General features: G+C 56.5%; 1 protein-coding gene across 1 annotated transcript in view; it reads left to right on the top strand.

Moving 5' to 3' along the window:
• Nucleotides 1-13102, top strand: part of PAX7 (paired box 7) — a 105759-nt gene that overhangs the window by 49471 nt on the left and 43186 nt on the right. The window contains exon 5 of the mRNA XM_086364763.1: nt 6083-6282. Coding sequence (XP_086220889.1) covers nt 6083-6282 — 200 coding nt within the window. The remainder of the gene's footprint in view (nt 1-6082; nt 6283-13102) is intronic.

A 13102-nucleotide genomic window follows, 5' to 3' on the forward strand; every position in this document is an offset into this window, starting at 1 on the left:
GTCCTGAAACTGTGACCATCGTGTTTCCAGACTTTCGGGAGAACAGAGAAAGTTTGAAGGTCGGGGTAGGATGGAGCAGAAGCTGCTTTAGCTTTCATGATCCAAAATGGAATTCTCCATCACCTGGGAATTATAGCAAAGTTGGCTTCCACTCGGCTGGGAGTCCTGAGTCCTGGGTGGTCTTCCCGGCTTCAGTGACCTTGATTCCCCCCACCATCTGTAAAATGGGGCTAATCCCGCCTACTTGACCCTCTGTCGGGAGAGATTGTGTTGGAACATTGAAAGGGCGTGTAAACTGTGGAGTGCATGTGGAAGGGGAGAATGGTGACTACTCCAGAGTGTCAGTTTGAAAGGAACTCTGTGATCGTTCTGCTAACCCTTATCCATTTAAGAAGGCTTTGCGGAGCCCCTGCTGGGTGCCAGGCCCGGTCTCTGCTACACTCCTCCATCTCCTGGTCCAGTGGGACCAAGAGACGCAGCGACAGCCCAGCTTGATGTCTCCTGAGGAGCTCTGAGAGCTCCAGGATGAGACGCAAGTGAAACCAGCCTGGTCTGCATGGACCCAGAAAGACTTGAGGGGGAGGGCACCCGCCAGCTGTGTTCTGCCGGATGAGCAGGAGTGCGCCAACGAAGGGCGAGGCATTGTGAGCAGAGGGGGCTGGAATTCAAAGGCAGGGAGGCGTGGGGCAGCCTGGCTGGGTCGTTTAGGAAGCTGGGAGCTGGACAGGGAGCGGAGGGTGAATCTGGACATGTGGGCAGGCCCAAGGGTGGTGGGGCCTCACTGGCATAACGGAGGCCTTCCCGGTCAGTGGCTGTGAAAGCCAGGGAGCTTCGGAGGAGGGGCAGAGGCTGGGGCGAGAACCAGAGGGCTGCCCCCAGTGGTTTTCTGGCCACTTGCATCAGCCCGGCCTGGGCTGGACTCTGGCCAGAGCAGACCTGTTGAAGCCTCTCCTCTCTTTTTCTGTCCTCAGGCTGCTCTCAAATCCCACGGAGCTGTCTCCCTGTTTTACGACAGCCTTGGCCCCAGCTCATCTGGAAGTAGTGTTCCTCCATCAGACGGGGAAGTTGCTAGTGCAGGGGTGATGCCTCCTCCATCCGATCGGGAGTTTCCTGAGACAGAGGCTGTTTCACCCTCCTAAGACTGGGAGGGCTCCAAGGGAGGAACTGTATTGGACTCCCCACCTCCCTAAGTGAGACAGGATCTGGGAACCCAGAGAGAGGGTCCCTCATGATATCCCTCACCTGGAGTCATCTCCAGACCCGTTCCAGGCTCTGTCCCGCCCACTGTGGGGCCTTTCCACCCACAGCTGCTTCAGAGCCAGAGAGGAAGAGCCGCAGCTGCCTGGGAGACCGCTCCCCTGCAGCCCGCCCCCCAAATCCAGCCTCTTTAATGGATGCAAGCCCATGCCCGTGCTTCCCACGTGTCCCCGGCCCCGTGCTGGCAGCCCAGTCTGCACCCAGAGGCCAGGCTCGCCAGGGGAGGACTTGACCCTGGGGGCCCTGCTGGGTGAGCAGCAGTGCCCTGAGGCTCCTTTTTCTCTATCATCATCGTCATGACATCATCATCAGTAATTAACAGTAATAATAGCAATCCTTCACGTGCCCTTTACAGGCTCCAGATTCCTCTGAAAGTCGTTATTCCATTCTGTTCTCAAAGCACCCAGTGAGGAATGCAAGGATGCATCACTGTCCTCGTTTTCGCCTTGAGACAGTGGAGTCCAGAGAGGGGAGGCAACAGGCCCAATGCCACGCAGCGAGGGCGGAGACAGACCTCAGAATCCAGGTGTCAGGCCTCCCAGGAAGGACTCTGGGCCAGACCAGAGCTGCCCTGGGGGCCCTACAGACCCCCTCCCAGTGTGTCTTCCTCCCCACCCCTCTCCAGGAATGAGTGTGGCACAGTGTTGCGGCCTCTTTTGAGTTACTGAACCTCTGAGCCCCATTTCCCTGTTTGTAGAAGAGCCAACAGTGCCCGCTTCCTAGGTCTGCATGAGGCTGGCACACAGAAGAATGAGACAGACCTAACATGGGGTGGGAGATTCTTCCCCTGAGAAGGGCCAAGAGGAGGTGGGAGATCCCTTCCAGGGCCTAAGTCACAGGCCCCAGCCCCACTCTCTAGAGCTCTCTCTGCATCTTCCGGCCCTGCTCTCCCCACTCAGCATCCAGAAGGTTGTTATGACAACCACAGCATCCTAGTGTGACCCTCCATTCTTTTCTCTTTTTTAAAGTGAGTATTTTTGTTTCTTTCCTGTTTATTTACTTATTTTGCCCGTGTGGGATCTTAGTTCCCTGACCAGGGATCGAACCCGCACCCCTTGCAGTGGAAGCATGGAGCCCTAACTCCTGGAGCTCCAGGGAAGCCCCTAGGTCTTCTCAGTCAACAGAGACCTGTAGGGGCCTGCTCTGCCTTTCCCGGTCTAGGTTCCCACCCAGGTGTCTCTCTGGGCCTGTGGAGTTCCCAGATCCATGCTGAATAAGGGGCAGGAAGGACAGGAAGACAAGGGGAGAAATAAATGCAGAATTCCATGAGACACCTAGAAAGCCCGAAGTCACTGGGTGGCAAGGCTCTGAGGCTGGGCAAGGTCTGGTATCAGAAGCACCTTGAACCTATCCCCCATCGGTCATTTGCTGATTGCGTGCATGACTTTGATTCCAGCCTGCCCTATTATTAAGGAATATTCTTCTCGGTACAAAGTTATCTTTAAAAACCGAATTCAAGGAAACTGATCTTCTTGTAAAGGGAATACACGTATCACATCCTATAAACAGGTGTGTGCGCGCTAAGTCTCTTCAGTCGTGTCTGACTCTTTGCGACCCCATGGACCATAGCCCGCCAGGCTCCTCTGTCCATGGGATTCTCCAGGCAAGAACACTGGGGCGGGTTGCCATGCCCTCCTCCAGGGGATCTTCCCCACCCGGGGATGGAACCTGCCTCTCTTGTGTCTCCTGCAGTGGCAGGCAGGTTCTTTACCACTGGCGCCACCTGGGAAGCCCACAGACAGCTGGGACCCATACAAACCAATATCCTAAAAACAAACGAGGTCATTAAATTCTACCGGAGACTAGTGTGGGCAGAAAGAACTTGAAGCCTGTCCTCTCCTTGTTAAAAAGAGAGACCAATAGTGCTAAAGACATTCTGTCGTTTTGGGTGGCCACCAGCCCTGTGTGGCGATGCAAGTTTGCAGAAAAATGGAAATAACATGAAAAACTCAGATCTTGTGCTAGACACATTTCAAGCGCTCAGAACCACAGGCGGCTGATCCTGCCTGTGGAACAGCGCAGACCTGGAACATCTCCATCATCACAGAAAAGTTGTGTTAGATGGCACTGCTTTAAACTGAACTGAGACTTAATCAGGCTGGAGATTCTCCCAGGACAGGGCTGTGCCTCCGCCATCAGACTGGGGCTCGCATCTCCTCCCCGGTCTGACCTCACAGCTCTGAGTTCAATCTCTGCCCGTAGGCGTTGCCCGGGCAACCCTGCTCCTCGCCTCAGCTGCTGTCCGAGCCCAAAGTCCCCAGGAGACGACAGAGTCGGTTGTCCCGTTCCCCGTCTGTGGGCGGGCCTCCCTTCCTGCCAACCTCGGCTTCCTCCTTCTGAGGCCCCAAGGGCCCTCTCTCCTTGTCAATGTCAGAAAACTGAAGCTATGCAGTGAGTTTCAGGAAATGAATCCTTGGGATTAGTTGTATTTGGCTCTGAGCCCCAGCCATGCTGGGGAAAGCACCCCAGATGCCAGCTGTGCCCGTCAAGGCCTCCTCTCGGTGATGGGGAGCTGGGAAGCTGGGAGAGGGCAGAGGGAGGGGCTGGACCCACCCCAGGTCCCTGCCTTTAGGGGTGAGACGGGCAGCGATGAAGGCACGTCTCCCTTGCCGTTGGTTCCTTGCTGCGTGGCATCATCATCGGTGGCCAGTGAAAAGCAGGGATGACTTCCCACTGGCCATGTTAGCTAAGTCCCTTCAGTCCTGTCCGACTCTTCGTGACTCCCTGGACTCTAGCCCACCAGGCTCCTCAGTCCATGGGATTCTCCAGGCAAGAATGCTGGAGGGGGTGCCATTTCCTCGTCCAGGGCATCTTCCTGACCCAGGGATCGAACCCAAGTCTCTTATGTCTCCTGCATCGGCAGGCGGGTTCTTCACCACCAGCGCCCCCTGGGAAGATGGCCACGTCAGCAGGACGGGGGAGAGATCTGGGGGAAAGGGGGCTTTGCCCGAGACCTGCCAGCTGTGGGCGCCGCCCCACGACAGCATCACCCACTGTGCCCTTTGGTGCGCCAGACCTTTGCACACACTCTCCCCCCGGCCCGGCAGGCCTGTTCCTTCACCTTCACTCGGCACCTAAGAGGCAGCATTAGGCGTTGTGCTGTTTTCAGGGTTGGGAGAAGGTTGTCCCTTGTGGGAGGAGCCTCGACCTGTCCCTGTCGCCAGCCTTTGAAGGCACTGGGTAGGAACAGGACGGGAACCAGGGAAGCAGGGCCTGGGTGGGATCTGGACGCTCGCTGAGACTGTGGGCGCTTCAGTTACTTCTCTGTGACTCAGTTCCTCCCATCTGTAGTGCAGGCACATGCACTCTGAGGCTCGACTCAGGCTATCTCCCGGAACACGGCTTGCGTTCATAGTCCGTGCATGGCACGCGGCTGGTGCTGCATCGGTGCTCCGCAGAGGGAAGGAGAAAACATAGAATACTTCCAGGAACACTGAAGGTGGAGATGGAAAAGGAGGGCGAGGAAAGCGAAGCAGGGAAAGGGAGACGCAGGCGTGGGGAGGGGGGAATTGTCCCTGCCTGCTTTCTCTCCTCCCGTCCTTGGTTTCCTCTTCTCACCAGCCCCCTTCTCCCTGCTCCCTCTAGGTCCCCCGGCACTCCTGAGGGTGCAGTTTCAGAGCCCCAGCGAGCCCCTTGCTAGCATTCCTTCTGCCAGATCAGGGATGGGCAAGAGGCCCAAGCTTTGTGGGCAGAGAGTCAGTTCAGTCCCCAAGGTATGTTCAGCTCTGACTGTTGAGGAGCTTGATCAAGCCCTTCTTGCAGCCTTCCTCACCCAGACGTGGAACAGGAGTAGATACCTGGCCTGACAGCCCATCCAGAGTCAGGAAGTGGGCTGGCCCCAGACCCCTGAGCTCTCTCTGCAAAGGAAGCAAAGGCCTTCACCCACTCCTAGGCTCCAGGGTGGAAACACTGGGGATGATGGGGTGGGAGTCATAGTCATGACCAAGATCACCAGGTGGGGTCTCCTCCTCCAGCCTGGAAGATCATTCAGTGATCCTGGAATGTCCCAGCAAGGGCCTGGGTGTGGAAGTCACACAGTCTTAACCTTTCATAGAGAAGAATGGGGGAACCGAGACCCAAGGTCAGAGTTCAGGGCATCTGGGAGAGAACCAAGCCTGGAATCCACGCTCCCTGGCTGCCAGCTCCGGGCACAAGCGTCTGCCCGCTTCCTTGGTCCTCTCCTTTCTTCCTGCTCTCCTTAGTCTCTGCAGTGTTTTCCCAAAATGCGATCGCATCATTGTCTAAGTGATTGTCATTTAAAAAATATTAAACTGTAAACAAATTTCAAAAAGAAAACAAAAGTCCTGTCATCCTGAAGGTTCGCGTTTGTTCACCTGTTGAGTGTAGAGTTCCATAATGTGCTACGCATGCTTTCTCCAAAAGTGGGTTTCGGTTCTGCACGCTGGTTTGTGCCTTGTCTTCTTTTAAAAGTCACGTTGATTGAGGTACAGTGAATAAATGGGAAAAATTCTCCCCTTTTTGGAGAATTCAGTGCTAGGAATTTTGACAAATGTGCTTCATCATGAAACCATCCCCCGAGTCCTATGTCATGAACATTCTTTCGTGTCAGTGGTAAGAACCTAGATGCCCAACTACAGGGTTTTGTGTTTTTAATGGCTGGACCATAAGGTATTTAACCCGTCCCCTAGGGTGGGCAGGGAGGTTGCGTCCCAGTCTTCGCTCTGATAAACAGTGCCGTGAGGGGCGTCCTTCCTGTACTCAGAGGGATCTGACCCTCAGTGCCGTGGAGGCCTGGAGGTGGGCACACAGCTCCTGTCCGTCTCACTGGGCCCCCGCCCTCTCCTGCCCTCTCGCTTGGCCGTAGGGAACCGTCTGGATGAGGGCTCAGACGTGGAGTCAGAACCCGACCTCCCTCTGAAGCGTAAGCAGCGCCGCAGTCGGACCACATTCACGGCCGAGCAGCTGGAGGAGCTGGAGAAGGCCTTCGAAAGGACCCACTACCCAGACATCTACACCCGAGAGGAGCTGGCGCAGAGGACCAAGCTGACCGAGGCGCGCGTGCAGGTGAGGGGCACCGGGCTTTGCGCTGCGGGCGTCATCTGGAGGGGCTTCCCCAGCGGCTCTGTGGGAAAGAACCCGCCTTCAGTGCAGGAGCTGCAGGAGACGTGGGTTCGATCCCTGGGTGGGGAAGATCCCTGGAGGAGGCAATGGCAACCCACTCCTGTATTCTTGCCTGGAGAATCCCATGGACAGAGGAGCCTGGTGGGCTACAGTCCATGGGGTCACAAAGAGTCAGACACGACTGAAGTGACTAAGCACGCACCATAGCACACAAGTCATCTGGAGACCGGGATTGAGAGAGGGGGTGGCCAGGGTCAGGGTGTTTAGTGGGCCCCCTGGAGTAGGAGTGGGGATTTTGTGGCAAGTAGTCCAGGGGCTGTGTAGACAAGTAATGCCCCCAGCACTTGATACAGAGTAAACGGGCAGCAAATGTTAATCGACTGACTAACCAATCCTCGGACAGCCCCAGGGAAGCCAGGAGGGGCTGTGAGGACTTGGAATGCCTCCCTCCTCTTGCCGACAAGAACTTCAGGAAGATGAAGGAAGGAGGGATAGAGAGAGAGGAGGAAAGGGCAAGGGACAGAGGAAAGAAGGACATGAGTTCAGCCACAAGAGAGGGAGCTCGGGAAATAAACACTTCCACATCTCTGAGGAGGAGAGGAAAGATTCAGGACAAAACTTTCCAGAACAGACCTAGCTTCCTAGGGTGGGTAATGAGTTTCCTGTTATGGGAAGCATGCAAGCTGCCTGGGCACGTATTCCTGGCCAGTTAGAAGCATCTGGGGAAGGGTGAGCAGACTTTGAACACCCTGTGGACATCCACGCCCGCAAAGTGCCCGTGCCCGATCGGTGGGCCTGCTGAAGGTGGGGCACAGGAAGAGCCGCGTCTGTCTAGGGTTCAAGGCCTGCAGTGGGGATGGGGGAAGGACCCGCCTCCTCTCCCCGAGCTGAGTTCTCAGATTGCACGATGTCTGTAGTTCTCTAAGGCAGAGTCTCTGGGGGCCTGGCTGGGTCGGGGGGTGGGGAGGGGCGGAGGAGGAAGCGGGGGCTGATGCACAGCTCCTATGGGAGCCCGTCTTGGCCTGGTCCCTCCGTGAATGGGGAGCTGAGTCTGCCGAGGGGCTGCCCCCAGCTGCTTGCTGGGGGCTCTTCTGTCTTATCCAAGAGGGATCCGAGAGCTTCTGTTGGGCATCTGCCTTGGGGCAGCAGCTGGGGGCTCCTCCCACGGGACCCCAGGGAACCTCAGACCCCCTTGTCAGGCCAGGGTGGTCACTCATCACAGGCAGAGACTGAGCAGTGATATGGCATTGGGGATGTGTGCGCAGAGCTCAGGCCTGTGGGTGCCAAGCCCAGGCTCTTTCCATCTGGGAAGGAGAAACGGACTTCGAGCCTGGCATTTGAAAGCAGCAAAGTGCTAGAAGCAAAGGGGCATTTGAGCGCTTCGGGGACCAGCATACCTCCCTCTGCCCACCCGCCCCCCTCCCGGAGTGGGAGGCCCTGGGCCGCCACGCAGGGAGACCCCAGGGGGCGCGGATGGGCGGCGCAGCCAGCTCGGCTCGTCCCAGCCCCCTCCCCTTGGGGTGACACCCGAGCTGCCGGCCGGGCCTCCCTCCTCCGCCTCTGATCCCCCTGCAGCTGTTCTCCTGGGCACATTCCTGGGTGCTTTCTCATTCCCGCGTCTGGCGGCCACGGCTGCTTCCCACCACCTTGAAGCCTGGCCGCTCCTTGTAAAACGTCCTGGCTGTCAGGGCAGTGCTTTTATTGGCCCAGGGGACTCAGAAACAGGTGTCACTCAAGGTCCAAGGGTGGGGGGGGGGCTGAGAACAGGGGGAGCAGCAGAACCCAGGCACATCCCCGGCGCGGGGGCCAAGGTAGCCATGCTCCACGTGCTGCTCCCCTTGCAGACCCTCAGTGCTCCAGGGCGGGGCTGGCTCTCCCCCGACTCGTGGCCTGAGAACTGGGCCTGATCCCAGCAAAAAAGGGATCGATACATGTTGAGTTTTAAAGAATGAACAAAGACTGACACCCCCCCCGCCGCCGCCCCCAAATCAAGACAGGAAGAATAGAGCATTTGGCCTGGAGAAGAGAAGGCTTGGAGGATGCAGTTGCTCTGCGAGGCCCTGGAGCGGGGCTGGGGAGGGGGAGACCAGGAGCCGCAGGCTGGGTTCCCACTGGTTTCTGCCTCTGATGAGCTGTATCACCCTCGACAGATCAGTTTCCTCTCCTGATACTTAATCTCTCATCCATAAATAAAGGGGCCAAACGAAATGAGCATGAAGGCTCCTTAAAGTTCTAGGATCCCGACTTAGTGACAGTCAGAGCTGCCTTGGAGGGTGCTAAGATCCCTGTCACCAGAAGTGTTCAAGCCAAAGTGTGATGTCCGGGGGATGGGAGGCCCCGGTGAGAGGGTTCCTGCTGTGGACGGGGCGGCAGGGGCCTTGAAGCCCTCTGAGCACTGCTTCGATTTTAGGGCTGGATACTTCTGCGGTCTTGGCCTCTGATTCTAAGAGCCTGTAGTTCAAGGATTTGACAATCCTGTGTCATCTCATTTCAGTGGCACTGGGAGGTGCCAGAGTGGTTCAGATGCCTTGGTGCAAATTCCAGCTCCATCACTTCCTCCCTCGCCCTTGGTTTCCTCTGCAAAACGGAGATGATGGTAACAGGGTCCGCTTCGTTCTGAGGACTCCATGATAACGTGGAAACAGACTCACACAGTCAGGGAGTGCCCGGCGCAGGGGCTGTGATTAGTAAAGGCCACCTATTCTTAGTGGGCCCAGTGCTCCACCCTCGAAACTCCAGGCTTATTCATCTAGCAGTCATACTGGGCACCTCCTGTGTGCCAGGCGCTGTTCTAGGCACCAGGGACCCGGCAGACAGAAATCCCTGCTGTCCCAGGGCTGGCATCCAAATCAGCAAGAAAGCTGGTGGGCACAGGTCGGGCAGGGCCCTGGTACTCCTGTGTCGCCCCTTCTGCCTCCCCTCCAGCCCTGCCCCCCAGCAGAGGGTCAGGCACCTCCCTCGGAAGCCCGCGGGGCACTGTGTGGGGTTATATGGTACCCCCAATGTTGGGCGGAGATGCCCATCTCAGTCTGCAGAAAGCCCCGCCACCGGGAAGGGTGGGGAAGGCGCATGAGGCAGGACATGTGCCTGGTGACCGGTGACTCCTTTCCCCGGAGGAGTCTTCATTTCTAAACATCTGAGGGCCCGACCCCCACCTCGCAGACATCTTCCTTGCAGGTAAACAAGTCTGATTCGTCCTGAGCTCCGAGATTCCGAAGTCTGCGTGTCTCTTCTAGAAACAGAGGCTGAGAGCTGAGAGGCCCCAAGGCCAGCCCAGGTGTCTCCCACAAGGCCTGGGAGGACATCCCATCCTCCAGATGAGCAGCATCCAGGGGCCAGGGCTGCGTGCAGCTCATCTGGTCCCAGTTTGGAGCCCTGCTGTTTGCTTGGGGGCGGGCGGGCGGGAGCTCTGAACCGAATCCCATTTGGGAGGCACTGGAGGGACTCTCTAATTAATAACTTAAACTGAATCTTTTCGTTACGCTGGATGACATTCATGATGCCTTTCTCGTGTGCCAGGCTCACCGCTCAACGCCTATATGCGTTATCTTCATCATCCTTACCGTGATCCTAAGAGGCAGGGACACTCAGTCTCTCCATTTTACAAATGAGAGACCTGACCTTTCACTAGCAGAAGCGAATTCCTAAAGACACAGGTAATAAGCGGCTGTCCTGAGACCCAAGCCCGAGTCTGTCTGTGTGCTCCTTTCCTCGGGGCTGCATTGGAAGAAGGGCCAGATGAGACGTTCAACTCAGTCATCAGCCTCTTATAGCGTCCTGCTCCCAGGGCAGGATGTGGAGAGAAGGACCAAAAAGGAGTAATAAAACTCAGCCTCTGTTTTCAAACGGCTCAGTCCTGATCAAAGATTCTGGGTGGGGACCTGCGTCCACCACCGTCCCTCTGGGAGCCTCCGTTTCTCCACCTGTAAACAGGAAGCCTGCAGTCCGTACTGGCTAAGAGCCCTTCCAGTTCAGACGTCGGAGGCTTTCCAGCAAAATAAGTGTTGGAGATGCTGTTCTAAATAAGCATGTTGCCTGTGTTAGCTGCCTTGAGGTCCAGAACCACCGAGAGCATAGGGGCTCTCATTTGTGCGTGTGCTTGGTCGCTCAGCTATGTCTGACTCTCTGCAACCCTACGGGCCGTAGCCCGCCAGTCTCCTGTGTCCATGGAGATTCTCCAGGCAAGAACACTGGAGTGGGTTGCTGTGCCTTCCTCCAGGGGATCTTCCCAACCCAGGGGTCAAACCCGGGTCTCCTGTGGCTTCTGCACTGGCAGGTGGATTCTTTAAAACTGAGCCTATTAGCAACAAAGAAAGTGAGGCTCAGAGGAATAACAGAATTTGCCCATCTTAGCTACGAGGCAGAGGCAGGATTCAAATTCAGGCAACTGATCAGACTCCAGAGCCCCTCCTCTTGTGCCACGTTACACTTTGTGAGGATGGAGATGCCTGCTGGGCTGGGGGCAACCCCGTGGAAATAGGACAGTGAGGAAGAAGAGGAGAGAGAGGAAAGCAAAAGGCGTGTCCTCTCCTCCAGGAAGTCCTCCTGGGTTCTGGGAGGAGTTGGAAGCCCCTCCTCATGGCACGTCGCATGCCAGCCCATCTAAGCTGACTGTACTGAAGAGCAGCTGTCCTTTGACGTGTCTGTCATGTGGCCAGGCCAAGGGCAGCTTGAGGGCCAGGACCGTGTCCTGCTCACCCCCTGTCCTTCCTGTCCTGCTTGACGCAGAGGGAGTCCCGGGAGCTGCTGGAGATGGGAAGGAGGGAAGTAAGGAAAGCAGGAGCGAGGCGGCCAAGGAGAGAAGGCGGGAGAGCGTTCCCGCCTTAGCTGAGTCCTCTTTATCTGCAGATGACCCTCGCTGAACAAACAAAACCACAGCAGAGCATCCCAAACATAAACCATTCTCCACTGTCTTCAGGATTTGGGCCACTTTTGCATATCCATGTCTTCCTTTACTTAAAAAAAATAAAATCAGTGTATTTTAAAATAAACATGCATATCACTCTCAGGGGCCTCCCAGTTGGCACAGTGGTAAGGAATCCACCTGCCAATGCAGGGAACATGCGTTCAATCCCTGGGTCGGGAAGGTCCCCTGGAGAAGGGAATGGCCACCCACTCCAGTTTTTGTGCTTGGAGAATCCCACGGACAGAGGAGCCAGTCGGGTTACAGTCCATGGGGTCGCATAGAGTCAGACAGGACTGAGCAGCTGAGCGAACATGCGTGCGCTCACACATCCCTCTCATGGAAGGAAGGCGACCGGAAACACGCAGGGAACACGAGACAACGTGGCACGGTTTCCAGGAAAGCATCACCTGGCGGGGCATCCTCCCTGGGCTTTAAAAAGGGAGGTTGATGGATGTTGTGTGTGTGAAAGTTGCTCAGTCATGCCTGACTCTTTGCGACTCCATGGAATTCTCCAGGCCAGAATACTGGAGTGGGTAGCCTTTCCCTTCTCCAGGGGACCTTCTCAACTCAGGAATTGAACTGGGGTCTCCTGCATTGCAGGCGGATTCCTTACCAGCTGAGCTCCCAGGGAGGCCCTGACGAGCGTTAGGAGGCATGAAGGACGTTGAGCGCCCAGTTGAAACCTTCTCTTGCACACACCCCAGGCCCGGAAGAGATGGGAGCGGTTCAGGGTTATCTAATGTCTGTGTCACTCGCCTCTGGGGAGGTGTCTCCACCTTGGAGTGTAGGAGCCCCAGCCTTTGGGAAACGCTGATTTAAAACAGAGCTGTTCAGAGGGCCTCAGTCAGCCTGGCCAGCGTTCATCTGCCCCGGACGCCCCTGAGGAAGCCCTTTCTGCCCTGGGGAGGTGGGAGCAGCCAGGACCTGCATTTTATGCAGAAGCCAGTTTTTTTATCTTTATTTGGCCACCACATCTCCCTTCTATGTGAACCCTAAACGGGTCAGAGCCAGCAGCTCTGTTCATCCAGCTCAGAAAACCAAATTCCATTTCTTGCCTCAGAGAAAAGACAAATGATCCGAGGGGACACAAACATCCCGACACCCCTGTTCAGACTCCCCCTCCCACAGGTCAGCAGACACAGACTAGAGGTTTGAGGGTCTCAAGTGATCTGTGCCGGGGGAGGCCTAGGTCTTCACCCTTGAAGGGGAGGACTCCCCACTGGGCCTTGCAGAGGGAGGAGGGCAGCACCAGCAAAGACACACCAGAGTCACCTCTGCCTCCCACCATCCATTCATTTATTCAATGAGGATTCCTACAGAGGTGTGAGCAGGGGGCCAGGATTGCTTGGCCTCTGCCTGTGGGGCTTAGGGCCAGAGGGGAGACAAGAAAAACAGATAAAGACAATAATTGTTTGGGTAAGGGAGCTCACAGTTGGAGGCCTCCTGAGAAAAGGAGGTGGGGACTGGCCTCAAGTGCTTTTGAGGCAGGCAGTCCGGCGCTGGAGCAGGAGGAGGCGTTTCTGCGAGCCCTGCAGGCCAAGGAGCCAGCACAGGGAAGAGTGTTTGAGATGGAGGGAACAGCATGTGCAAAGTCCAAAGGTGGAGAAGCACCTTCTCTCTGGAGCCCCGTTTTGCACACTCATTCTCATATTTCACCGGCCCATCCCAGGGAACTTGTTGCAAATCCAGACCAGAGAGTTCTAGAAAGTCAGACTGACTGAACTTTGAACCTCACATCATTACAGACCAGCCATGTGGCCGTGGGCACATGATTCCACCTCTGGGAGCCTCAGTTTCCCCCTGGGTCAATGGGACTAGGAGGGCCTCATGGGTCTGCGTATGGACAGATGCAGGAAA

Source organism: Bos grunniens, chromosome 2 (assembly GCF_055505025.1).
Source record: "Bos grunniens cultivar Pamir isolate PY7600 chromosome 2, Bosgru_T2T1.0, whole genome shotgun sequence".
Classification (NCBI taxonomy): Eukaryota; Metazoa; Chordata; class Mammalia; order Artiodactyla; family Bovidae; genus Bos; species Bos grunniens.